This window comes from Rhamphochromis longiceps, linkage group LG19 (genome assembly GCF_057381845.1).
Source record: "Rhamphochromis longiceps isolate RC_006_pf linkage group LG19, R_longiceps_female_GT1.1, whole genome shotgun sequence".
Taxonomy (NCBI): domain Eukaryota; kingdom Metazoa; phylum Chordata; class Actinopteri; order Cichliformes; family Cichlidae; genus Rhamphochromis; species Rhamphochromis longiceps.
The window spans coordinates 672,174-699,969 of record NC_140575.1 but is presented as its reverse complement, the minus strand read 5'-3'; the positions used below and the strand labels follow the sequence as shown (position 1 = coordinate 699,969).

Here is a 27,796-nt window from a genome sequence, read left to right as displayed (position 1 = left end):
CTTTTAAGCTTGGGCGAGCCGTAGATGCTGAAATATTGCACCGTTCTTACAAATAAAGCAAACAAATGAAGAAATGTATTTCTATGATCTTACTCCATGGCCACATTCATACATGTGAAAGTCTCCATCCTGTGTCCTTCACTTATCTTCATCCCAGGTGTGAATTGTTCACAGGACTTAAAAGGAGGACGTGTCTGTGGAAAAGCCTCCGGTCAACCTAAACTCCTCCCTCATCAGGACACAGAAGAGCCGCTGAGGCAGCGCCTTGGAGTACGCTGCTGGTCGCGGCACACAGGTGCGCAACAAGATCTCCCGGCCTGCTGGAGGAGGGAAGTCTGGTACTCTGCTACTTCCCCCAGTTTGCTTCTTGTCAGATCCCAAGTCCTCATCGACGGGCGCCAGAAGGGCAGCCTAAAAGGGCAAAGGTCAAATGTTAGCAAACAGCAACCGATTCTGAAGAAATGTGCTGTGTGAGGTGGACACGTGGATATTCAGAAGTACTGTAACCGAGTCTCCCACAGAGACCTGATCCAGACTACAGCTCACAAACACAGCTCCTCTACTAACACCTCACTGCAGCTGCACGCTGCTGATCCTGTCTGTGATTAGAAATGATTTCAATAAAGTAAAACAGAGGCTCGTTTTCTATGAGCGTAAACAGGGATCTCTGTTTCAGTCTCAGTGTAACAAACATGTTTACTGAATAAGTCTTTCAGTAAATATGTTTTTGTTAATTCAGTAAAATCTGCAAAGATGACTTGTACTGTTGGCAGCAACAAACAGAGACAGAGTGTGGGACAGACAGGAAGTCAGGACACGTCTATGTGCTTCACAGTGGGACTAGAACATGAACATTTCTACACACACCACAGGCAGCAACTGTGCAAACCTCCACGTCACCAAAAACACCCTGCAGGTCCCATCAGAGCAACGGCAGAGAAAACAGATGAAACATCTGTTAGAGAGAAAAACGCTTCGCTGCTTTCTTACCTGTATGACACTAAAAGGGTTTTGTTTTTTTAATAATAAAGGCTTCATGTTTTACAGTTAAAGCTCATGCAAACATGCAGGCTTATTTGTCTGATCAATGCAAAAGTTCAAACATGTCTCTTTCAAGCCTCATTATCAGCTGAGATCATAGTAAAGACACAGACAGGATCCTGATCCATCTGTTCTTTATATAATTACTGTTTTTACTGTAATGTACAGTGGGGCAAAAAAGTATTTAGTCAGCCACCGATTGTGCAAGTTCCCCCACCTAAAATGATGACAGAGGTCAGTAATTTGCACCAGAGGTACACTTCAACTGTGAGAGACAGAATGTGAAAAAAAAATCCATGAATCCACATGGTAGGATTTGTAAAGAATTTATTCGTAAATTAGGGTGGAAAATAAGTATTTGGTCAATAACAAAAATACAACTCAATACTTTGTAACATAACCTTTGTTGGCAATAACAGAGGTCAAACGTTTACTATAGGTCTTTACCAGGTTTGCACACACAGTAGCTGGTATTTTGGCCCATTCCTCCATGCAGATCTTCTCGAGAGCAGTGATGTTTTGGGGCTGTCGCCGAGCAACACGGACTTTCAACTCCCGCCACAGATTTTCTATGGGGTTGAGGTCTGGAGACTGGCTAGGCCACTCCAGGACTTTCAAATGCTTCTTACGGAGCCACTCCTTTGTTGCCCGGGCAGTGTGTTTTGGATCATTGTCATGTTGGAAGACCCAGCCTCGTTTCATCTTCAAAGTTCTCACTGATGGAAGGAGGTTTTGGCTCAAAATCTCACGATACATGGCCCCATTCATTCTGTCCTTAACACGGATCAGTGGTCCTGTCCCCTTGGCAGAAAAACAGCCCCATAGCATGATGTTCCCACCCCCATGCTTCACAGTAGGTATGGTGTTCTTGGGATGCAACTCAGTATTCTTCTTCCTCCAAACACGACGAGTTGAGTTTATACCAAAAAGTTCTACTTTGGTTTCATCTGACCACATGACATTCTCCCAATCCTCTGCTGTATCATCCATGTGCTCTCTGGCAAACTTCAGACGGGCCTGGACATGCACTGGCTTCAGCAGCGGTACACGTCTGGCACTGCGGGATTTGATTCCCTGCCGTTGTAGTGTGTTACTGATGGTGACCTTTGTTACTTTGGTCCCAGCTCTCTGCAGGTCATTCACCAGGTCCCCCCGTGTGGTTCTGGGATCTTTGCTCACCGTTCTCATGATCATTTTGACCCCACGGGATGAGATCTTGCGTGGAGCCCCAGATCGAGGGAGATTATCAGTGGTCTTGTATGTCTTCCATTTTCTGATGATTGCTCCCACAGTTGATTTTTTCACACCAAGCTGCTTGCCTATTGTAGATTCACTCTTCCCAGTCTGGTGCAGGTCTACAATACTTTTCCTGGTGTCCTTCGAAAGCTCTTTGGTCTTGGCCATGGCGGAGTTTGGAGTCTGACTGTTTGAGGCTGTGGACAGGTGTCTTTTATACAGATGATGAGTTCAAACAGGTGCCATTCATACAGGTAACGAGTGGGGGACAGAAAAGCGTCTTACAGAAGACGTTACAGGTCTGTGATAGCCAGAGATTTTCCATGTTTGAGGTGACCAAATACTTATTTGCCACCCTGATTTACCAATAAATTCTTTACAAATCCTACCATGTGGATTCATGGATTTTCTTTTTCACATTCTGTCTCTCACAGTTGAAGTGTACCTCTGGTGCAAATTACTGACCTCTGTCATCATTTTAAGTGGGGGAACTTGCACAATCGGTGGCTGACTAAATACTTTTTTGCCCCACTGTAGAATATCATGGACATAATACACAGACTGCAGCCTAAATACTGCTAAAAACAGCCCTTTTTATTTTTAAGGTTTTACGTATTAACCTTTTATTATAAGAGTCACCTGATCCTTAGCAGGTGTGTATACAGAAATACACCAGGTCATTATTTAAGCAAAGCGAAGCCAAACTGCTCCTGTGTGACAGATGAAGTCCACCTTTAAACAGCATTTAGATGCTGCTAATGAAACTCGATTAGTGGCAGCACTGGTCTGTGGGCTGGGGACACTGGTGCCACCAGTACAGCGCGCACTTTTCACAGCGCCATCATGTGGATCAAACTGTATTCTGGGTCAAACCTGATGTTTTATCATTTACACTGAACAAAAATATAAACGCAACACTTTTGTTTTTGCTCCTGTTTTCCATGAGCTCAACTCAAAGATATGAAACATTTTCTACAAACACAAAAGACCCGACACTCGCAAGCAATGTTCCCTCTAAGCTGCGCGCGTGCACAATTGCGCACTGCTGGCACAATTGCGCACTGCTGGCACGGTCTCTGCACAGAAAATCTGCGTTGCGCACAAAAAAAAAAAAAAAAGAAAAATCACCTGAATTGAAATTAAAATGAAAACTTTAACGATTCTGTTTTGCAGTGTTAGTCAGTGACTGGCTGCTCCCGTATGGGATCAGAACGAGGCCACCTTATCCCGTAGTCCAGCCAATCACGCGATTCACATTCGTATATACGCAGCTGATCAACGTGGCTGACAGGCTATGACAGCGTCCTTATGTGCGACACCGGTGTTTTAGCAAAGCGGCTGATGTGGAGTGAAGCCACGTTAATGACAACGTGTACAACCATTGGAGATGTGAGCAGGACAGACGGAACAACTGACGGACAAAGTGTGGACTTTATACCAGTTTTTGAATTGTGTTGATCGGCCACGTAAAACCAGAGTTATGATAAAATATCTGCAATGTTTGGTTTTCTTCCTGAATACTGTCGTTGTTTATATTTACTGCAGGAAGAAACGGTAAAAACGCCGTTTTATAAGGAAAACGCTCGAAAGCCTGTGAGCAAAAACAACACCAAAACAAACCCCCACCAGCCTTTCCTATTGGTGGAAAAATGCACCATGTCGACCAATCAAAAAATGATATGGCAACATGACATTTAGTTGTTTAGGAAGGGGGAAGTTTTAGGAGTGACGGCGTGTTTGAGATGCGATTGCCAAGTTTAGCACAAATCTTGTGTAGTTAGAGTGTAGTTAGTGTGTAGTTAAGAGTGTAGTTAGTGTGTAGTTAGTGTGTAGTGTAGTCAATAGTTTTGTTGTGTGTGTCAGAACAATGGTTTACAGGTGTTGCAGCAGTGACACATCTGCTGCTGTCAGGCCTGCAGGTATCAGGCTGTTGTTCTCCTTCATCTCATAGTGGACAGAAATTATTTTTTGCAGCGGCACAAATAATTTGTGTGGCATCAGATTTGATGCAGAACAGCTGATTGTTCTGCAAATAGTTTGAAATGTTTATTTAAAAAACACCTCGGCTGCATTTTTAGGTAAACAGCTGCAAAAAACTCTGTTTGCAAAACTCAGTTACTTTTTTGAAGAAGTCTTGTTGTGTAAAAGTATTCTTGGATGCTGGTGTGACCACAGTGCACACGTCTGCTGTTGCTCACAGTGGTCCAAGGGACGCTCAGGGAGTTTGTGTGTTCAGACACGTGAAACATTACAGGGAACATTGCTCGCAAACACTGCTCACAAATCTGTCTAAATGTGTGTTAGTGAGAACTTCTCGTTAGCTGAGATAATCCATCCCACCTCACAGGTGTGGCATGTCAAGGTGCTGATTAGACAGCATGGATATTGCACAGGTGTGTCTGAGACTGCCCACAATAAAAGGCCACTCTGAAATATGCCGTACATGTGTAGCACAATGACACACATGTCGCAAAACCAGTCAGGATCCGGTTCAGCTCATGGAAACAAAAGTGTTGTGTTTATATTTGTGTTCAGTGTAACAAATACTGAGACGTGTAATAATGTCGTGTGTTGTTCATCTGAGGACGCTGCAAAGAACCAGATTATTTTTATTATCCTGTTTGTCTGTTATGTGAACCTTTAGAGGATGTACCTTATAATGACTGAGTGTGTTTATCGCACTATGTTAAATGTAACTGTGAGCGACACGAGGCTTACTGCTCATGGTTACCTCATCAGTGGTGAAGTCAGCCAGCTTGATGCAAGAAACAGGAAGAAGAAAAGGATGAAAGAGCAACACACAGATGAAAAACAAAAACAGACTTTCTAACCGACAGAGCTGAAATCTGAACATGTCACCAGCTGCAGGAGGCAACGCTCTGAACCACGTCGTTCCTCCTCCAGATGGAGCTTTCACTGCCTATAGTCTCTTGACATACAATGGTTGGATTCTCCTATGATACTGTATCAGCTGAGCCTCAAATTCTTATTGTAGCCAGATGGGCTACTCGCCTTCCGTTGTTTTTCTTCTCTCATTCTCTCTCTCTCTCGCTCGCTCTACCACCCTCGCTCTCTTTCCACTGCACTCGCTCCTTGTATCAGGTGATCGGGTTAATTGGGAACCCACCTGCACATTGATTGCAGGGTGGCGCTAGCCTGTATAAAGCTAAGCCGATGTCTTGTTGGATTAATTCCTCCCGAGCTTCTGGTACGATACAGCAGTAAATGCTGGCGTACTGCGACGGACTGATCAGCAAGAGCCGATTATACGACAGCTACAGGTATGCTCTCGCTTAACCTTGGATTCCCTCCGAATACTGGAATTGGTGTTAATATCCTTTTCCGGCCTGTTGTAGCGCAGCAGTCTGTTTAATTCTGCCATTGCGGAGAGAGGTGTTCGTGGTATCTCCACCAATGAGAGTATAGTGCCTCCGGTCCTGGGGTAAGCTGTTAGAACTACTTTTATTAGCATTCATAGCTATAAGAGTTTAAGGTTACACTTATCTGTTTCAGGGTTCACTGCTGTACTCACCTCTCCATGGTAAATTGTCCAACCTAAATTGGAAGAGTGGACTGCCTTCTCAGTTGCTGTTGTGAACTCCTCCTTGGTGGAGTCTGCTGTCTTGTCTTGTTTTGTCTTATCTTGTTTTTATTAAGTAGGCTTACCTTTTTTTTTGGGTTCGCCTGGTGTTCTATTTTACCCTGGACTGTTGCTCGTACCCACACTTCTGTGATCGGGCTGAAGTGATTCTCTGCCCGAGTGTCGTGCTGGGACTCTAAATCGCCTGGGTGGCCGGTCTCAGCCGGTGGGGAGCCAGACCGGCCTACGCCTGAGAATAATTATTACCAGCACGAGTGGTAGTTTGACCCGTGGGGAATAAGCCTTTCCCGTGTGTGTGTGTGTGTGTGTGTGTGTGATTTCTTTTATTAAAGTGTGTTTTAGTCTTTTTATGATTTGTAGCGAGCCTGACGCTCAGTGTCCTTTTATTCTTTTAACATACTTTTCTGTGTTTTATTTCAGTGAAGGAGGACGAGCCAGTGGCCCTGGGACCTCAGGTGGTGGGTCGTTTTCACACTTTCTTTTGTACAGCACTGGGTGGTCTGCAGTGATTCTTTTGGTGTGATTTTCTTTTGGTTCCACGGCTGCTGGTAAGTCCAAGTTCCACGATTGTTTATTTTTACTGTAGGACACTGTCAATAATGACGCTACATCTTGACTTTTAATATTTTATTTATAAAATATTATTTATAATATTTTATTTATTTCTATAAATAAAACTGTTTTAATATTGGAAGCCAACCTGCCTCAGTGTGCATCCTTGAATCTGTGCGGTCTTCTTTTATTCCTTTTATTTATTTTTCTTAAATATATTTCCTGGGGGTGTAATTCCCCTAGGTGGCGTTGTCAAGTTTATTTATTTTGTGCATAACCCCGCCGACCACTTGGTCACATTATGATCTCGAGCTTCTTCAGTCTCAGTGAATCCTTAGTTGGCTCAGATGCATCATCTGGTGTTTGAGTGTAACAAGGTGGTTGTAACACAAAAGGAGTGTAAACAGGTGAGTGTGGTTTGTAGTGTAAACTAAAGCAGCGTGTCTAACTAACCACATCTCCATCGCTCCACAGCTGCTGAGGGAGCTACAACCCTCATTCAGCCTTTCACAGACATACAGCAATGAACTGTATGAACAATAAACTTTATTCATACACACAAATCCCTTTAGGGTTGTGTCAGCGAGGGCAAACGTGCCGCATCAAATACATGGAGCTACAAGCTGTGGTGACCCACTGTCAGTAAGGGAGCTTTATTACACACACACAGCATCACAACAACAGTTACCTCAAGCTGCTTCTATGTTATAAGGCAAAGACCCTGCAGTTACACAGGAAACATTAGGTGACCATCTGTGAGCGACAGTGGGAACCAAAGCCTCTAACATCCATCGATAGATGAGGGGCAGACGGACTGAATGCAGAGAGGTGTACTAACACATGTTGAGTGAAGAAGAAACACCCAGTGCATTATGGGGAACTTAGACCTATAACTTAGACCTGTGCGCCTTAGCATATGCTACTTCCGGCGCATAGCGCTTAGTTTCCGGTGTGATATTCGCTCCTTGTTCAAGGTCGGGTTTTTCAACCAAATGGACGAATCAAGTGGCGATTTACATTTCTCGAGATGTCGAATGTATCTGTAGATGATGTTGATCGACTTGTCGATATTTTTTCCCCCCGCACCTCAGAGAGAGACAGGATTCAAATTTTATACTTCTCAGTATTTGTATACAGCGCTCCCTCGTTTATCGCGGGAGTTACGTTCTAAAAATAACCTGCGATTGGTGAAATCTGAAGTAGCCAACTTTATTTTTTACAATTACTATAGATGTGTTAAGGTAAAACCCGTCACTACACACTTTATACACTCAGACCGACATGAAAATTTTCACACGTTTCTCTCCTGTTTAAGCTCTCAAAGTTCAAACCTTCGTAGACAAATAAGTCCAGTATTACAGAAACCAAAGATCAAACCGTGTTTTCAGGTCCAGCACATGAGAACAGAGCAGCTGAGAGATAATTCAACATCAATGAATCATTAATGAACCAATGAATAAGCGATTCTGTACTGTACAGGAGAGACGGCACGGAGGAGATCAACAATAGTCTGCAGCCAATCAGGACGCAGAACACAAAGCGCTGTGATTCATCCGTGAAGCGCACACCTCTCCAACGTGCCAGACGCCATCGAATGTGAGCATTTGCCCACACAAGTCTGTTACGGCGACGAGCTGGAGTCAGGTCAAGACCCCGATGAGGACGACGGGCATGCAGTTGAGCGTCCCTGAGACGGTTTCTGACAGTTTGTGCAGAAATTGTTTGGTTGTGCAAACCAATTGTTCCAGCAGCTGTCTGGGTGGCTGGTCTCAGACGATCTTGGAGGTGAACCTGCTGGATGTGGAGGTCCTGGGCTGGTGTGGTTACACGAGGTCTGCGGTTGTGAGGCCGGTTGGATGTGCTGCCATATTCTCTGAAACGCCTGTGGAGACGGCTTATGGTTGAGAAATGAACATTCAATGCACGGGCGACAGATCTGGTTGACATTCCTGCTGTCAGCATGCCAATTGCACGCTCCCTCATTGCTTGTGGCATCTGTGGCATTTTGCTGTGAGACAAAACTGCACATTCCAGGGTGGCCTTTTGTTGTGGGCAGTCTGAGGTACACCTGTGCACTACTCATGATGTCAGATCAGCATCCTGATGTGGCACACCTGTGAGGTGGGATGGATTATCTCAATATAGCAGATGTGCCCACTACCACACATTTGGACTGATTTGTGACCACTGTTTGGGAGGGATGGTTATATTGTGTATCTGGAATGAATTTTAGGTCTCTACGTCCATCCCATGGGGAATGGGAGCAGTAACAAAGGTGTTGCGTTTATATTTTTGTTGAGTGTATGTAAGCTCTGCTCCAGTGTAATGCATAGGTACAACAATATGCTTTATCTTTAATATAGTTTGGTCACAAAAGACCAAAACTGAACTCTTTGAAGGCTGTAAACACACCATGTTTGGGTGGCTTCACCCCAAAAACACCACAGCAACACTGAAGTCTGGAGGCGGGAGCATCATGGGGGGGGGGGGCTGTTTATTCAGCGTACAGCACTGAGACATTAAACATAACTCCAGGAAGGATGAATGGAGACATTGTTGATTAGAATCTGCTGCCATCTACCAGGATGATGAAGATGAAACAAGGATGGATGTTTCAGCAAGACCATGATCACAAACACAGCCAATGGAAACGGTTGGTTTCAGAGAAATCAAGTAAAGCTGCTGGAACGGCCCAGCCAATCACCTGAGCTGAATCTGTGGGAAGGATCCACGGAGCATTCGGGATTTATAGACTGTTTGTGTGGTGAGTGGGTCAAAGTCATGAGCAATGATGGGACTGGTTTCTCCATACAGACGCTGCCATGAACTGTCATCACCAACATTTGTATAAAGTAATAAATAAATGTCCCTGTGTCACTTTGTATTATTACACAACTTCATCTGTGGTTTGATTCCTTTGCACGTCTGGATTGGAAGTGTTGTTACCGACATCTGGTGATAATTTCACATCAAAGCACCTTTAGAAATATATTTACTTAGAGAACAGCCCGCAGCCCACCGTAGTAATAGTTGAACAGACACACACACAGAGCCAGACGGTAGGTCAGACTGTCACTGGGGGCCGACTTCAGCTGGTGGAAAAGGTTCTACAACGAGGGAAAAGACCATGAAATCAATAAAAATCCTGACAAAGTACTGACAGCACTGAGCCTGTCTTCACTCTGAAACTTATATTGGACCTGACCTGAGTGTAACCTTGAGTGTGCGAGTGGTGAAGAGGCAAACATACATAATCAGAGGTTTTCTCTTGCTCCGATGTCCCACTGGAGTTGGACAGCTGAGTGTTATTCTTACAGTCAGACTTCTCCACAGCAGCATCTGGAAACAGAGACACAAACACAAATAAATAAGTCTGTCATTTAGAAACTCTGTTGTTTTCTAGATGTTAGAAGAATTAAACAAGTGCAGCTCACGTAGTCATCACTTCATGATAAAACACAGGATGCTGATCGCTCAGTGGCAAAAGCAGGATGTGACCAGAAGTAGACAATAAAAATAAGAACGCTGCCTGATATCCTGTTTAAGATGACGCTCTTGTGCTTTACTGAGCTGCTGTCAGATGGGATCAATATCTGTGGCCAGCACTCTAAGACATAAATGCAATTACGGCTGTAGTTTTAAGATTCAAGGCTGTCTTAGCTCGAGCTCGAGCTGCTGAGTGTGACGGGCTCAACAGTAACCAGGAAGGAAAAACTGTTTGTGAAAAGAAGCAGAGGAGCCACATCAGTACGAGTCAAACTACCACACGCTCCGAGGTCTCTGCTGCTCTGAATATCACGCTCACCGTCTCCTAACACGGGATCCACACCTCTTCTGTCAGAATCAGTTTCCTCATAAAATGAGCTGAAACCATTAAAACTCAGTCAAGTATTAGTCAACTCCGACTAGTTAATGCCTTTTAAACAGGTTACATGATTAACTCTTACCAGAAGGACAGAATTGAGTATCTCGGTGTTAAGGGGCGACTCATCGATGCGTCGATGGCGGCGAATGTGCTTCCGGGCACTGTGCACCATGTTGGAGACAGACAGTTTGGAAATGGGCACAGTTGCTGCTGGCTCGGTCAGCTTGGACAAAGCAGAGCTGATATCACTGTTTTCTACAGACGACAAACACATCCAAGAGTTTCTGTTCAATTGCTGAGGCCCGGGTCAGCACAGATGCCCAGATCTCCCAGTAAGCTACGCACGTTTCCAGAATGCAGTATGGTCACTCAACAAGTAAAGCCAGGAACCTGACCTTTGCCCTCATCTTCAGCGTATCCTCTTCCAGGAATCTCCTCTGTACACTCAGTCCTACAGCAGAGTTTAAAGAGCTCTGTCACAGCCTCACCTACAGGGAACACAAACAGTTACTGACCTGATATTTTCTTATTCAAACTTTTCATGAAGCACACGCTTCAGCACAGCGAAGCAGGACAACATCTGTGTAACATTTTCTAAATCATGGACGTGGCAACAAAAGAAAAGTCCACTTTACATCACATGTAAAGTGCTTGGGGCTGTCATGAGAGGCGGGGCACACCCTGGACAGGTCGCCAGTCTGCCGCAGGGCAAACACAGAGACAGACATTCACACCGTGGGAAATTTAGGGCCCCAATGAACCTGTCCCCACTAACTGCATGTCTTTGGACTGTGGGAGGAAGTAGGAGGCCCACACATAGAACAATGAGGAAAAAAAGACACTTTATTTGTCCTTTACTATGTTCTTTCTATCGGTAGCTTGATTACATCCGTCTTATCTGCTGCGTATCATTTGATGCATGAATTTTAGCTTAGAAATAGTTTCCTCTGTGCTTATCTTAATGACCTTGTAGTACCATATCACCCTATTAGAGCACTTCGCTCTCACACTGCAGGCCTACTTGTTGTTCCTAGAGTATTTAAAAGTAGAATGGGAGGCAGAGCCTTCAGTTTTCAGGCCCCTCTTCTGTGGAACCAGCTTCCAGTTTGGATTCAGGAGACAGACACTATCTCTACTTTCAAGATTAGGCTTCAAACTTTCCTATTTGCTAAAGCATATAGTTAGGGCTGGACCAGGTGACCCTGAATCCTCCCTTAGTTATGCTGCAATAGACGCAGGCTGCCGGGGGATTCCCATGATGCATTGAGTGTTTCTTCTTCACTCACTATGTGTTAACAGACCTCTCTGCATTGAATCACATCTGTTATTAATCTCTGTCTCTCTTCCACAGCATGTCTTTATCCTGTCTTCCTTCTCTCACCCCAACCAATCACAGCAGATGGCTCCGCCCCTCCCTGAGCCTGGTTCTGCTGGAGGTTTCTTCCTGTTTAAAGGGAGTTTTTCCTTCCCACTGTCCCCAAAGTGCTTGCTCATAGGGGGTCATATGATTGTTGGGTTTTTCTCTGTATCTATTATTGTACGATCTACTGTGCAATATAAAGCACCTTGAGGCGACTGTTGTTGTGATTTGGTGCTGTATAAATAAAACTGAACTGAACTGAACAGGTAAAAATATGGCGACATCAGGAGTTTCAGACGGTGAGAGAATGAATCTCGCTGCAAAAGAAATGATGTTTTAAACCCTGCATGTCAACGTCTCCCTGCACACCAAGCAAACATTAAATAAACTGTTTTATAGTCACTGTCTCGACTTGTTTCTGTAATTTGATGTCATCCATTTTTTTTATTTTGCCATTTTTATAGGAACAACAGAGCAGCTTTTTCATTTCAGTCGTTTTATTTTGACTCATGATTTTTTTCTTGACGTCGTTTTTTGTTGCTGTGATCTTTTGATGTTAAAGTCTAGTGTTGACCACAGAAAGAGACTTACTGTGATTATACTGTAATCTGTGAAAATCCTCTGTGTGCAGCTGATGGTTAAAAGAAAACATTTCAGTTCATTCAGATCATTTTTATGTTGACAATAGAAAACCATCCTGAATGGTCGGTTTGAATAAGTGCAAATTTAGATCCTATATGGTTGAAAATAACTTAAACATATCGTGATTTATTTCGTGTTTTGTGATATAGCAAAAAAATATTGTGATATTACATTTTCCTCATATCACCCAGCGCCACCATAGATGTCCATACATGACGTCTAACAATGAAGAATGACACGGGGGAAATGTATTGGACAGAAAGAAAGGTGCAAAAAGACACATTTATGAGTAATTACAGAGCAATCCTGCCACTTAGTGCAAATTAATATCAGCCGGTTCAGTCCCAACTATGGCCTCATTAGCCAGGTTTCACACAAGAAGCGTCTCATGATGGGTAAAACCAACAAGCTCTCTCAAGACCTTTGCACACTTAAGACTGATGGCATCGGCTACAGAAGAACTTCTAAGTTACTGAAGGTTCCAGTGAGCACTGTTGGGGCCATAAACCTGGCGTTGCCCCTGCAGGGTTTTTATTTATTTACGATAAACCAGCCACGACCAAGCGCTCCCCACACGATTTCAGACAGACGAGTGAAAAGACTTATCAGAAGAACGACCTGGAACCAGCAGGTACAATCGTTCCACAGGAAACAACAACATGACCTGCATCACACACACGACTCCTAAAAGCCACTGGCAGGGTTTCTGGATGTCAGCCACTTGCTGACATGTATTTAAAAAAAATTTAATAATTTCTTAATAATAATATTACATTTTTCTATTTGTGTATTAATGACATGACATGTACTGCCTACCTGGAGGCTGCTGTGGCCATGAATACTGCTGCCAGTCTTGGAGCACGTAGGTGAAGCGAATGGCGATGTTGACTGGAGGCAGAGGGAACAGGGAACAACCCTGATGACAACAGGAAGACATCAGCTCATGTTTATGGTAACAAGCTGCAGCATTAATCTCTCTGTACAGGCGTGGATTACACCTCGTCATTGTCGGCTGTTTCTGGGAACATACTGAACACATTTAACCCTCATGTGTGGATGATGACAACATCAATCAGGATTTTTATTCTTCTTTAGGAATGAATATAAGATTTTTGAACTTCATTTTTTAAATGTCCACTTAGGTGGACAACATCGGTTTTGACTTATGAAGGGTATGGAGACATCAGTGTGTAGTGTTTCTGTGCAAGTTTACCATCAACACCAACACAAATACAAGAAAACAGCCTTTGAATAGCTGCAGACCACTGTGCATGAAAGGGTTAAACAACGTGATGTCTGGGAATCCATTGTGTTTCCAGGAATAGGAATAAACAAAGTTCAAACAAACTGATCATTAAACCGACATCCACTTCCTAACAGTCTTTATTTTATTCACAAATTAACTCCACAAAAATCCAGAAACCGAATTTACACAGAATTAGACGTCTTCTTCTTCCTCTTCTGTTTTCCCAATGTTCACATAACTAAGCAGTGTGCTGTACTGTTATCAACCTGCTCTTTGACGAACTATTACAAGAATATATTCTTATTATAAGATAAGATGTTTGTGTTATTTTCAAGTTGAATACAGTTTTTGTGTGACTGTCAGAGCACAGCAGGAGGAGGAGGAGGAGGAGAGACTGTACATGAGCAGGAAAAACCAGATGAATAAATGTTTTAGAAAATACATTTACATGCACTTCGTGGATGCTTTTATGATTATTAGTTGCATTTAACAGGATTCACATCGTCCTAAAATCGTCTGGAACAGGATGCTGAGGTGATACTTGTAGAACATGGGTACATGACGCTCTGTGGCTGCACAATTTTAATTTTTCTTTATTAAAAACAAACAAACAACCTTGAAATATGATCCATATAAAGATGTTTGTTCCAGAGCACTTACTATCTTAGATTTGAAGATGTCGAGCAGGCCGGACAGGTGGTTGTACTGCACGGGCGCTCGACGCAGGTGAACGATCTCAAAGTCGGTGCGCACGCCTGGTCCTTTGCACTCTCCGGCATACATCCGCCTCCACTTCTGCTGGATCTGCACAAACATCGGCACCTGACTGAACACAAGATAAACAGCAGAAGGCATTACTAGCAGGATCTCTGGTACACGCCCGACATCCAGCTTCAGTTTCTCTCAACCAGCAACAATCCAGCTAAACTAAACAGTCCGACTGAAACACAGAGCAACAAGCTGCAGAACTGCATTGTACTGGCATGTATGTCAGCACTGTCACTGCACGGACCACTGAGTGCTACACAGACTGGTTTTAATATGTTGTGTTCATTGGCGTAATCTGGGGCTGCAGCAATTCATCACTTCTAAAAAAATCCTCCGAACCCATTCTTTGCTGCGATGCAGCGATGCAGCGATGCAGCGTGCTCTGTGGCACAGACTTGTTCAACGATGTAAACGTGTGTGAGGGATAGGTCAGTAGGTAGAGTGGCTGCCCCGGGATCAGAAGGTTGGGGGTTTGAATCAAGTGAAAAGCTAAGCTGAGGTACCCCTGAGCAAGGTCCCTACACGTCTGCTACCCACCAGCTCGATAGCTAGCCGGGAGCTCGAGGGTCACTGAAGCCGCAGAGAACGGCACAACTCCCGGCACATCATATTCAGATCACCGCAGACTTTCGCTACTCAGGTTAAACGTGATATATAAGTCACTTAGACAACCTAAAAATGTTATTGTTGGACTTTTTTCAGTGTTTTATTTGTTCGTGAGTAAATCGGTTTGGCTGAGATTAAAGTTATTAGATTAGATAAAATAAAACTTTATTAATCCCCCAGGTGGGTTCCTCCTTGGTTTTCACACAGCTGAATAAACGTCAAACAGAAAACTGATTAAACAGAAGTGTGAGATGGTCGAGAGTTTACTCCAGTGTCCTGTTATATTTTAGACAGCAAGGAGCAGACGGCCGAGTTTATTAAACTCCACCGAGACAGCAGTGACGCTAATCCGAAGGCGAGACCGTCCAATTTAACAGCCGTTTACTTCCGGCCTACCCGACCTTCTCAGGACCCGGCCCACATAGACCGCGAAGGCCGGGTCCTCAGGAGGATGCAGCCCATGAATTTGGACACGACCACTGACATGTTACAAAACAAACTCACATCGCTATCAGCAGCCATGTTGTTGCCTTTGGCTGCCTGATCGGTTCAGGAAATTAGGATGTTTTTCTACGCATGTGCGAAAAGGTGGTCGCTTCCTCTATAGTTCTTTCACAATAAAATAAAACAAACAAATTCTAAATTCATCCATCCATCTTCATCCACTTTATCCGAGGCCGGGTCGCGGGGGCAGCAGCCTAAGCAAAGAGGCCCAGACCTCCCTCTCCCCAGCCACCTCCTCCAGCTTATCCGGGGGAATACCAAGGCGTTCCCAGGCCAGCCGAGAGATATAATCTCTCCAGCGTGTCCTGGGTCTGCCCCGGGGCCTCCTCCCGGTGGGACATGCCTGGAACACCTCACCCAGGAGGCGCCCAGGAGGCTCCAATCTCTAAGGGAGAGGCCAGCCACCCTTCGGTGGAAGCTCATTTCTGCCGCTTCTATCCGCGATCTCGTTCTTTCGGTCACTACCCACAGCTCGTGGCCATAGGTGAGGGTAGGGACGTAGATCGACCGGTAAATGGAGAGCTTCGCTTTTACACTCAGCTCCCTCTTCACCACGACGGACCGGTGCAGCGTCCGCATTACTGCAGCTGCAGCCCCAATCCGTCTGTCGATCTCCGGCTCCCTTCTCCCATCACTCGCGAACAAGACCCCGAGATACTTGAACTCCTCCACTTGGGGCAGGAACTCATCCCCGACCCGGAGTGGGCACTCCACCCTTTTCCGGCTGAGAACCATGGCCTCAGATTTGGAGGTGCTGATCCTCATTCCCGCTGCTTCACACTCGGCTGCGAAACGTTCCAGTGCGAGCTGGGTGCATTGTGTGCCGGGTGGCGGCCAGGAGCGGAGGCCCTGGCGGACTGACCCCCGGCTGCCAAGACTGGCAATAGGGACAATTCTAAATTCAATTCAATTTTATTTGTGTAGCGCCAAATCACAACAACAGTCGTTGTGCAAAACTCATTCAGGCATTTGATGACAGGTTTCAAGATGTGAAGAATATCCAAAAGGAACTGGAGATGTTTGCTACGCCGTTTAATGTGCAACCATCTGTGCCAGACACTTTCCAAGTGGAAATAATTGGGCTGCAAAACAACTACGAGCTCAAAGCTAAGTATAACAGCCTCTCTCTGCTGGACTTTCACAAACTGTACGTTCATGCTGAGGCTTTTCCCATCCTGGCGAGACATGCCCTGAAATTTGCATCTCTGTTTGGGACAACGTACCACTTTGAACAGGTCTTTTCAAAACTGACTCTTGCAAAGAGGCGCTTCCACTCAAGACTAACTGAATCAAACTTGAAAAAGCAGCTTCGAGTGGCATCATCATCATCACTGCCAGCTGACATCAGACACCTCGCCAAAAAGAAACAGTTCCAGCCATCTCATTAGGTGAGTCTGATGAGCAGAAATGCAGCAGTAACACAGCAGCAGCCCAAGCAGAGAAGCCTCCTCCAGCTTGTCCGGGGAACGCCAACCCATTCTCAGACCAGCCAAGAGATGTTAATATAAGCAATTAGCAGGGTGTGTCAAAGAGTGAACAGAACATCGCCGAGTCAGCTGACAGCTCCATAAAACGTGTTTCCTACAGCAGCAAACAGGCTTCAAGAAGTGACAGTAAGGAGAGGTGTCAAGATCTGTGGGCCAGTCAGCCTCTTGTGTAAAGGACACAGTGATGCTGAAGTCATAGAGGCTGTGGTCAGGTCAGTCAGCCCAGGTTTCAGTATTCCTGACATGCCTGAGATAAAAGGACCTCACTCCCCGTTAGTTAAAGGAAATATTGAAAGCTCATCAAAAAACTGCTGACTTAACTCTTTGTGCTTGCATTGGCTCTCAGGAAGGCATCAGTGCAGCACCGTACCAGTGACAGTGAGGAAAGCTGCTCATCATTGGTTATGGCTCAAGAACTGCTCCAAAATCGAATTACCACCTCATTCCTGAAAAGCAGGCAGTTTATGAAAGATTTTGAGAATATATCAGTGATTCTTGAGATAAGGGACAAAACATGTCCAAAGTTTCTGTCAACACCATCAGATTTTTTAAAAAGTACAAAAAAATAAGGAATTATTGTGGGTAACTTACACTGTGAGGACCCCTTTACCACTTCCTGTTTGATACACATGCCATGAGGTCACTGCTCTGGTGAGTTTTTTTAATTTTTATTTCATTTATTGCATACCTTTCTGATAAAACTCTGTGTCACAACCATAGTGCATCAACACCACAGTAGAGGCCATAAGCAACTGATGAACAACAAGATGGCGTCTGTCAGAAAAACGTGCTATGAGAGAAAGTAGGGTATTTTGTCAGCACCATCAGGATTTTTGCCTGACGGTGTTGACCCTTTTTCTAATGATTTTGGCAAATGTCACAAAAGTGTCCTATTCACTAATTATATTAAGTTATTTTTATTACTATTTCAGTCATATTACTTCCTGTGCATTTTACTGATATTTCTGCTTTACAGATGTGTCGAATATTATGGAATTTGCCTGATCTTGAATCTCATAGTTAATGTATACTTTATTAATCCTGTAGGAAAATGCTTAGTCCTCTGCATTTAACCCATTTACTCAGTGAAGCAGTGGGCAGCTACCAATCCATGACCCGGGGAGCAGTGTGTAGAGACGGTACCTTGCTCAAGGGTATCTCAGGATAGCCGCTGTTTGGTGGATTTGAACCCCCAACAGGGCTCTAGAGTGCGACCAAATTTTTCAGTGGTGCGACTAAAAAAAAATATTTGGTTGCACCTGTGCGACCAACTGTTCGGGTAGCAAAAAAAAAAAAAAAAAAATCTGCAACCTTCCCTGTGGTCAACAACAGACACACATTTTGTCCCTATCGTGGACTAAACCAATCAGAGATAGTAAGGGGCGGGACCTCTCTGATTGGCCGTGGTCCAGTTGAAAGTGCAGGTGGAAGTGGGAGGTGAGTAGCTTGAATAAAGCGATATCAATTCATTAAATCCTGAATCGACTTTTAAATATAACTGTGTTTTGCCAGAAACGCCAGATTCTCAGATTAAAGCTCACAAAACCAGTTCAACAACAACCAAACAGCAAATCAGAGCAGGTACACGGACTCCACACAAAGACGTAAACACAGAGCGGACCCGACCCATCAGAATTAACTTTGTCTTTCTCGGCTTTCTCACCCGACGGCCCGTAGACGGACACGCTGTCGGAGCTTAGCGAATCTGATGCGTCCGGTCCGCGATGTGTTTACGTCTTTTTGCGCTGATTCTGAGCTGCAGGTTTTGTCTCTCTCCAACCAAAATTCACCGAGCTGAATTTTGCTGTTTTGCTTCCACGACTATTAAAATCACATCCATGCACAGCTAGCTCTCTCTCTATCTCTCTCTGTACTTCAAGAACAGTTTCCCGTCTCCAATCTCTGTTTTCTGTATTATTTATTCGCTTATTACCCACCAGTCTACCGTTGTTTACAGTGCTGTCGGCTACTGTCTTTTTCTTCAAGAAAGCCTATTTTTTCTGTTGTTCAATACTGAAGAAATTTAAACTTTATATGCAGAACATTGTAGAATATTTTTAAGGTTATCTGCTATAAAAAGCCAGACCAGGAAAATCTCCTTCATGTTTTTCTGTGTTTTATTCTCAGTTACTTTCACACAAAGGAATCTGCTGTGATGTTCACAATTCTGATGAAGTCAGTACTGATAAATGATCAGAATTATAATATTTCTGACTGTCTGAGGCTAAGTTGAATCGAATCGGGACTTTGAAAACCGGAATCGAATGGATTATAGAAATCAGTGATGATACCCAGCCCTAGTGAGCAGCCTGGGCACGACAGAAGTGGATGTAGCTGTAACAGGAAAAGAACTATTGCTAACTTTTCTGTTAAGTTAAGGCCTGATCCTTCTGAAATTCATAGCCAGTGCTCTGACACGGTGTCATCAATCTTTGAATGCTGAAAAAGCACAGTGTATCCAGAAAAACACATTATATTATATAAATTATTATAAAACTTGTGTGCGCCTAACTTTTGTGCCGGTACGCGTACGCCCATGGCAAAAAGTTAGTCTAGAGCCCTGCCCAACGATCATGGGGCAAACACTATCTACTGAGCTATCTCTGCCCCGAGAGCTGGTCTTTTAAGTGATGATGTATGAACCCTGCTTTCGGGTCCAAACTACTCTGTGTTTATTAAGGCTGTTGTGTTTTAACATGTTTTTATTCTTTTTTATCTTGTTCTATTTAATCTGAACAAGCCCCTAAAAACAGTCAGTGATCACTGTCAGCCTAACCATCGGGAACCCTCACGTTAACTTTTATCAAGTGGAAAAAAGTTTCACTGTGTTTATGTTACGCTAACATAGCTGTGTTGCTAGCAATCACGTAGCACATCATTATACACCAGCTAGTCCAACATCAGTAACCCTACAAACGCCAGTGCTGTTTAGTTTTGTCTTCATTTATGTTGGAAGTGATAGCAGAGCTGGTGTTAAGGTGGAAACCGGCGAGCTAACTTCTAACTCTGTTAAATTTCATATATTCTGTTTTCATGGATGCCTGGATGTTACACCTGGTAAAACAGCCACACTGATCATTTTATTAAAGATGAAAGAATTTAGACAGTTTGTAACTCTCAGTGATGCCGCAGAGTTCCTTTGACTTTGGGATCTGCAGCGGAGTTTGGACCTGGAAACGGCTAATGACATCAGACTTAAAGACCGGATAGCATTTCTGTTGCTTAATACATATTTGTGTTGTGAATATTCATCCTTAATATGTGTAAATGCATATGCTTCAGAAAAATTATAGCAATTACAAAATGGTACATTTCAGGCTAGAATAGCAAAGAGGAAGCTGTCAGTAGAGGAACAAAAGAGAAGGAACAGGGATGATCAAAAAATAAGTAGAGAAAAAATTAACAGCCAGCCTGAGTTTCTCATAAAGGGAAAGATGGAGAAATAGAGTGAAAGAGGGAAAAATAAAGAACATCAGTGATCTGAAAGGAAGAGAAAAAAAGGCAGAAGAGAAGGTTTTGGAAACAAGCACAGAGAGTCAAAAGGAGAGAAAGTCCAGCAGCGTCTAAACACACAACCACAGAGTACTTTAGGAATCAAGGAGCAGTAGGCAGCTACTTGCTGGTGAACTATTAAGATGTAGAACTTGACATGTGCAAAAACAGAATTGTTATGATGTGTCTTGTGATATTACAAAGGTTGTTAAGGTTTAATGGTCATTTTGAAAGAAATAATATCCTGTTTTCTACTCATGTGTCACCACTTGTCAACTCCATAATATGGATTTTTTGTTTATTTTTCTGTTTTGAAGAACCATATATTTTCCTCCCTCATGATCTTCCAATAAAAATACGTAATTTTCTAAATAAATATGTAATTTTCACGCTGCTAAATATGATCGTTTCTTATGGAGATTAAATACAAGCTTCTGAAAATATGTATGACTGTAACTCTAATAATCCATGCATCCATCCATCCATTCGCTTCCGCTTATCCTTTTCAGGGTCGCGGGGGGCGCTGGAGCCTATCCCAGCTGTCATAGGGCGAAAGGCGGGGTACACCCTGGACAGGTCGCCAGTCTGTCGCAGGGCCAACATACAGGGACAGACAACCATTCACACTCACATTCACTCGCACATTCACACCTAGTGGCAATTTGGATTATCCAATTAACCTATCCCCACAAGCTTCATGTCTTTGGACGGTGGGAGGAAGCCGGAGTACCCGGAGGGAACCCATGCAAACACGGGGAGAACATGCAAACTCCACACAGAAAGACCCCAGCCTGATGTTGGAATTGAACTCAGGACCTTCTTGCTGTGCGGCAACAGTGCTAACCACCGTGCTGCCTAACTCTAATAATAAAAAGCCAAAACAATCTTACTTTTAAATGTGGTATAATTACTTTGAAAACATATGTGCATAAACAGTAGAACAGAGAAGCTGGTAATAGTCAAAATAGCTGAAACAACTTAATTTAAAATATATATTTTTACATTTCTTTGTGTCTGATGGTGTTGACTAAAACCTTGCACTTCTCCAGCAAAAACATGATTAAAAATTGTTACACCTGGCAGATTGTACCAAAACAAGGTGAGACAGCCAAAACTTTGTGTAACAATTATATGTAAATATGTCTTTAAGAGAGTAAAGAGAGGTTAGTTTATTTTGGAGTAGAGCTCCATTTATTAAGAAAAATTAAAAAAGACAGGAACACTCTTTAGAGGTTTGTGGGTGGCTCTCAAAAGAGCCGTTGTGGGGAAGTCACTCAGACTTCAAACAGGCTACTCCTTTGGTTGCCAAGACACGGCTCCCTCCGCCGAGAAGTGGGCCATGAACTTCTCCCCCACCAGGACAGCCTCTCTGGAGGAGTTGTTTGCTGCTACACGACCCAGGCCTTGCAACGGCTCCACCACAGTAGGTGCCACACCCCTCACAGCAGGTGCCACACCCCTCACAGCAGGTGCCACACCCCTCACAGCAGGTGCCCCTCTCTTGTCCAAACAGCACAGAAAATTGTGGAGAACACACGTTGCCTTCACACACTTCTCCGCAATTTCAGGACGGAGCTCCATGGAGCGCAGATACAACCTCTACTGTGAGGGAGAGAGGGAAGTTCCAGCGCTCCTGGAATCCCTCTGCAATGCACCGCCAGTCTTCAGTTGAAGGCACAGCCATGAAGTCGTCCACTAGACAGTCCCAGATGGACGTCGCTACCTGGGGGGTGATCTGGCTCACCAAGGACACGCCAACTCGAAAACTGAATGCGATGGTCCTGAAGGAGTCCTCGGTGGCAAGGAACCTGGACAAAATGCTGCAGTTACAAAATACATTATTCAAATTCCAAAATACTTTTGTGATGTCAGATTTAAATTACAAAACATAAATCTTACATAAAACCTTTTGTAATTACAAGGATAATTACATGATATATATTAGATATAATCTAAAACAGTCTGCTGGGATTATATACAAATATTCAACTATCCCAGAATTAAACCAGGTCTAAATAAAAAGAAAGGAGTGAGTATCACTACAAAGATTAACCCACAGTGGTCCTCATACCACAGTTTGATATCAGCAAACAGCGAGAGCATACATTGATATGACACCACAGCCATGCTATCATTCAAACACTGATAACGGCATAAATCGAATTACAGTGGGGCAAAAAAGTATTTAGTCAGCCAACGATTGTGCAAGTTCCCCCACCTAAAATGATGACAGAGGTCAGTAATTTGCACCAGAGGTACACTTCAACTGTGAGAGACAGAATGTGAAAAAAAAATCCATGAATCCACATGGTAGGATTTGTAAAGAATTTATTCGTAAATTAGGGTGGAAAATAAGTATTTGGTCAATAACAAAAATACAACTCAATACTTTGTAACATAACCTTTGTTGGCAATAACAGAGGTCAAACGTTTACTATAGGTCTTTACCAGGTTTGCACACACAGTAGCTGGTATTTTGGCCCATTCCTCCATGCAGATCTTCTCGAGAGCAGTGATGTTTTGGGGCTGTCGCCGAGCAACACGGACTTTCAACTCCCGCCACAGATTTTCTATGGGGTTGAGGTCTGGAGACTGGCTAGGCCACTCCAGGACTTTCAAATGCTTCTTACGGAGCCACTCCTTTGTTGCCCGGGCGGTGTGTTTTGGATCATTGTCATGTTGGAAGACCCAGCCTCGTTTCATCTTCAAAGTTCTCACTGATGGAAGGAGGTTTTGGCTCAAAATCTCACGATACATGGCCCCATTCATTCTGTCCTTAACACAGATCAGTGGTCCTGTCCCCTTGGCAGAAAAACAGCCCCATAGCATGATGTTTCCACCCCCATGCTTCACAGTAGGTATGGTGTTCTTGGGATGCAACTCAGTATTCTTCGTCCTCCAAACACGACGAGTTGAGTTTATACCAAAAAGTTCTACTTTGGTTTCATCTGACCACATGACATTCTCCCAATCCTCTGCTGTATCATCCATGTGCTCTCTGGCAAACTTCAGACGGGCCTGGACATGCACTGGCTTCAGCAGCGGAACACGTCTGGCACTGCGGGATTTGATTCCCTGCCGTTGTAGTGTGTTACTGATGGTGACCTTTGTTACTTTGGTCCCAGCTCTCTGCAGGTCATTCACCAGGTCCCCCCGTGTGGTTCTGGGATCTTTGCTCACCGTTCTCATGATCATTTTGACCCCACGGGATGGGATCTTGCGTGGAGCCCCAGATCGAGGGAGATTATCAGTGGTCTTGTATGTCTTCCATTTTCTGATGATTGCTCCCACAGTTGATTTTTTCACACCAAGCTGCTTGCCTATTGTAGATTCACTCTTCCCAGTCTGGTGCAGGTCTACAATACTTTTCCTGGTGTCCTTCGAAAGCTCTTTGGTCTTGGCCATGGCGGAGTTTGGAGTCTGACTGTTTGAGGCTGTGGACAGGTGTCTTTTATACAGATGATGAGTTCAAACAGGTGCCATTCATACAGGTAACGAGTGGGGGACAGAAAAGCGTCTTACAGAAGACGTTACAGGTCTGTGAGAGCCAGAGATTTTCCATGTTTGAGGTGACCAAATACTTATTTTCCACCCTGATTTACGAATAAATTCTTTACAAATCCTACCATGTGAATTCATGGATTTTTTTTTTCACATTCTGTCTCTCACAGTTGAAGTGTACCTCTGGTGCAAATTACTGACCTCTGTCATCATTTTAAGTGGGGGAACTTGCACAATCGTTGGCTGACTAAATACTTTTTTGCCCCACTGTAAATCGGGACTTGATGAGACCCGAGTATCACTAGAAATATTATAAACAGTCGTCTCCGTACCACAGCTTGCTATCAGTAAACACCGACAGCATTCATTGATAGCATAGCACATCCATGTTAGCACAGGTATCAATAAAGGACTACCGTATTAAACACTTTTACTAACCTCAGGGAGATGGACAGGTGCTCTGCAGGTGGGATTGAGCGTCTGTAGTTGGTGTCAAGGCGGGCAATGCTGGGACCAACGCGGGACAGCAGGTCCTCAAACTGGGCGAGTGAAAGACGGTGGTATTGCTGGAATCTGCCGTCATCCAGGCGCAGCTCCTGGAGCAAATGGTGAAACTCACCAAACTGCTCACGCGTCTGGAGGACCTGATGGACCCAGGTACGGCGAGGACGTCCTTAACGCCGCTGCTCTGCTCCTTTTTGGCTCCTACCTTAAAGCACACTGTGCGCTGTCGATCTTACGTGCTGCACAATAATGTTTAACATTTAGTATTTACTGTTATATTCCCATAGATCATCATGGTGTTGTTTATTTTATTGCTCTAGTCTTCTTCTGCTTGTTTTCTTTTTTCTTTCTCAACAGGTGATCCAGGAAAAAAAAAAAAAAAAAAAGACCCCAACGTATTAGCCAGAGGTCCCTTTACTACGGTTCGGAGCCGCGGACCTGTTTTATTTACGAGATCACTGCAAAAAGTGCAGCCTTACCTAATGTGCACCTACTGTTACTCATTTATATTAAGATTTAAACATCTAGTTGGTGTTGGTATGGAGAGTAACCTTCGGTAATAGTAATAAATCACACAGCAATAGGATATTCATGTAGTTGTAAAGTATTCAGAATATGTTACTTCTATTATCTTTGGTGGAATACATTTTAAAATTAACACTGTCAACAGGTTAGCACCTCATACCACAGTGCAGCAAAGCAGTCTCATGAGCGCTGGGAAGGACACTTAAGGACACTTTAAGGAAAACTTAAACTGAAAGCGAGCCTTTATTTGGGCTGATGCAGAAGGGAGTAGACAAAACATAACAGGGACTGAGACTGCAACTAACCAAAAACCTAAACTGGAAAAACACTAACCTGACTGAAAGGCATAACTATGATCACTGTGAACAGAATGCTGTGCAGATGCATGGAAACTGTGAACCAAGTGGCGTGACGAAAGAGACATGAACATGACCTGCACGGAACCTCATCGTGCGGCTGCATGAAAAACAACATAAACCAAATGGCAAACATGAACTGCACAGAATCCTGAAAAACACTTAACTTGACCGGGGGGAAGTACACAGACGACGCGACACAGACTGTATGAAACACAGAGACTAAATACACATGAGGGATGATCAGGGGAAGTGGCCACACATGGGAGCACAGCTGACACACATGAACCTAACGACAGGACAGGAGAAATGAAACTGAATACACTGACATTGAATACAGACTTTCAAAGTAAAACAGAAAACATGGAGATTAGACGTGACATGAACTTGACAAACAAAGAAAACTTGGACATGAAACATGGCAGAATGTAACTAGATCAGGGGTGCCCAATCCCGGTCCTCGAGAGCTACCGTCCTGCAGCTTTTAGATGCATCCCTACTCCAACACAGCTGAATCAAATGAATGGCTTGTTATCAGGCCTTTGCCAAACACGATGGCATGCTGAAGAGGTAATCAAACCATTTGATTCAGCTGTGTTGGAGTAGGGATGCATCTAAAAGCTGCAGGACGGTAGCTCTCGAGGACCGGGATTGGGCACCCCTGAACTAGATAAACCGAAATGAAACTAGACTAAAAAGAATAACAAAACACCAAGAAACTCAGAATACTGGGTCACATGACCCAGGGCCATGACAATACGGAGGTGTTATCAGCTCAGTATTGAACAAGAAATATTAATGCTTCAAATTATTTGTCCTAAAGGATGCAAGCTATACAGAGTACTGCACATGTGACTTTGTGAACATACCTCATTAAATATAATTCGGACAGTTTTTTAACCTGAATATTTGCAACAAACAAAAAATATACAGAGTCAGTGCTAAAAAAATAATCAGAGGAAAAAATTAACATTTTAACTTAAGCTGCCAAGCGGAAGTAGTTGGTTTCAGTACATAAGTATCGGGCTTTGCTATTTAATCCGTAGCTATTGACTAATGAGGGGTTACTGAAGTGCCAGGTTTTTAAAAGTTGGCGTTAATGTCGTTCCACATGTGGAAAGCGACAGAAAACATGCTGCTGTTTGCACATATTTAATAATCAGCTCTGCACAGGAGCAGAAGCAGAGTCCAGCCTGTTGCTCTTACAGTATAATACTCATAAAGAAAGTACAGTAACCGTGGTTAGTCACTGAGCAGCCCGGTGCGTTTCTCTTGATTTCTTTAGTCAGGGTAAATTCATTCACCTGCACGGGTTAGCTAAACGAACTTTACAAAACAAGTTTCCCCGACAGCCGAGTGCTCACCTAAGGACCTAAGTTACGGATTAGCTTACACACACATTTAACTTACCGAAAATAATACGGTGGGGCCTCAGGTCCTCCTGTCTGGTAGTCCAATTTACTGAAGAACACCTCAGGCTGTCACTTTGAAATAGCCGGTAATGTAAACGCTGGACCTCTCAGCATCTGCCATTCCCGAACAGACACATGCAAGTTTGTCCGTGACTGCAGCCGCGCTGTACATTTATTTCTGTTTCAATATTTTTTTCAGTTTCAATATTTTTTTCGGTTTCATTTCAAGGTGGCATCGTTCTGATCCCATACACACACAAATCCTGATTTACAAGTACAAAATATTTATGACCACAATTTGAGCCCATATACTCTCTCTACCACAGCTGCCTTTGAACTTGCCTGGCCAGGTCTGAGTCCAGCTTTGCTACTCCTGCCAGGTCACATGACACAGGGGTGTGCTCTGATGTCAGCAGGCAGGTCAGTGGAGCCCTCTGGTGGTGGATATATGGCAGTGAAACAGGAGGAGGCCTGAGAACAGACAGCAGGCTTAACTAGCAGGACAAAGTAGCATGTAGTACTTGAAGGAGTCATCACAGCCAATCAGCTCTCAGGAAAATGGAACATCACATAAATATTTCTCTTCTTTGATTTTCATCAATGTATTTCCTTTGATAGATTTTCCGTCAACACTTCTGCTTGATTAGAAGCTCATAGGCAGTTCCTGTCACTCTACAATAAAACAATGTAAAGGCTGCCCTCTCTGCCCTCCCACTAGCTGACACAAGTAAACTGTGCTAAGATGCCCTACATGGACTAAGGTTCTTGGCCACACACATATAGATTTGCTTGGCTGTAGAAATCCATGCCATGAAGCTCCCAGCGCACATTTTTGATGCTTCTGTCTGTGGCAGAGCAGGTTTGGAGCTCTGCAGAGCCTTGGTGACTTTTACTGACTATGCACCCCTACCCATTTATTATGGGTAGGGGTGCATAGTCAACAAAATAGTCAACAAAATATGTAATTTGACATATTTTGTTGTTTTGTGTGTGTGTTTGTCTGTGTGAAGTTTTGATGTGTATGTGAAAAACACAATTTTGAAAACACTGGAAAAAGACCTCAAGACATGTTTTCCTTTACTTTCTATGAAACAAAAA

The 27,796-nt window shown here is 43.8% G+C and overlaps 1 protein-coding gene across 5 annotated transcripts; it reads right to left on the bottom strand.

Moving 5' to 3' along the window:
• Positions 1-272: 272 nt before the first annotated feature.
• LOC146645971 (rab3 GTPase-activating protein catalytic subunit-like) lies at positions 273-27,061 on the bottom strand. 5 transcript variants are annotated; one of them, XR_014908813.1, is made up of 9 exons: positions 27,043-27,061; positions 26,697-26,815; positions 14,204-14,369; positions 13,114-13,213; positions 10,691-10,783; positions 10,378-10,550; positions 9,681-9,769; positions 9,427-9,537; positions 273-411 (listed from the first exon to the last, which is right to left on the bottom strand). XR_014908813.1 is itself a non-coding variant. In XM_085391693.1 (8 exons), exons 3-8 carry the CDS (start codon positions 14,357-14,359, stop codon positions 9,519-9,521), a joined length of 630 nt encoding a protein of 209 aa, XP_085247819.1. In that variant the 5' UTR covers positions 14,360-14,369; positions 26,697-26,815; positions 27,043-27,061; the 3' UTR covers positions 8,330-9,518. The 5 variants fall into 5 exon arrangements, 3 of the variants coding, with proteins under 3 accessions (XP_085247819.1, XP_085247820.1, XP_085247821.1); XR_014908814.1 differs by lacking the exon at positions 273-411 and adding an exon at positions 7,702-8,312 and having other exon boundaries at positions 9,450-9,537; XM_085391693.1 differs by lacking the exon at positions 273-411 and having other exon boundaries at positions 8,330-9,537.
• Between the last annotated feature and the right edge of the window lie 735 nt (positions 27,062-27,796).

Excerpts from the sequence above, each read along its gene's own strand:
- LOC146645971 (XM_085391693.1), bottom strand. The coding sequence starts at position 14,359 with ATGTTTGTGCAGATCCAGCAGAAGTGGAGGCGGATGTATGCCGGAGAG. Across the intron at positions 10,784-13,113 it reads ATGGCCACAGCAGCCTCCAG|GTGAGGCTGTGACAGAGCTC; the intron begins GTAGGCAGTACA and ends TGTTCCCTGTAG. Across the intron at positions 9,770-10,377 it reads TACTCAATTCTGTCCTTCTG|ATGCTGCTGTGGAGAAGTCT; the intron begins GTAAGAGTTAAT and ends CTCTGTTTCCAG.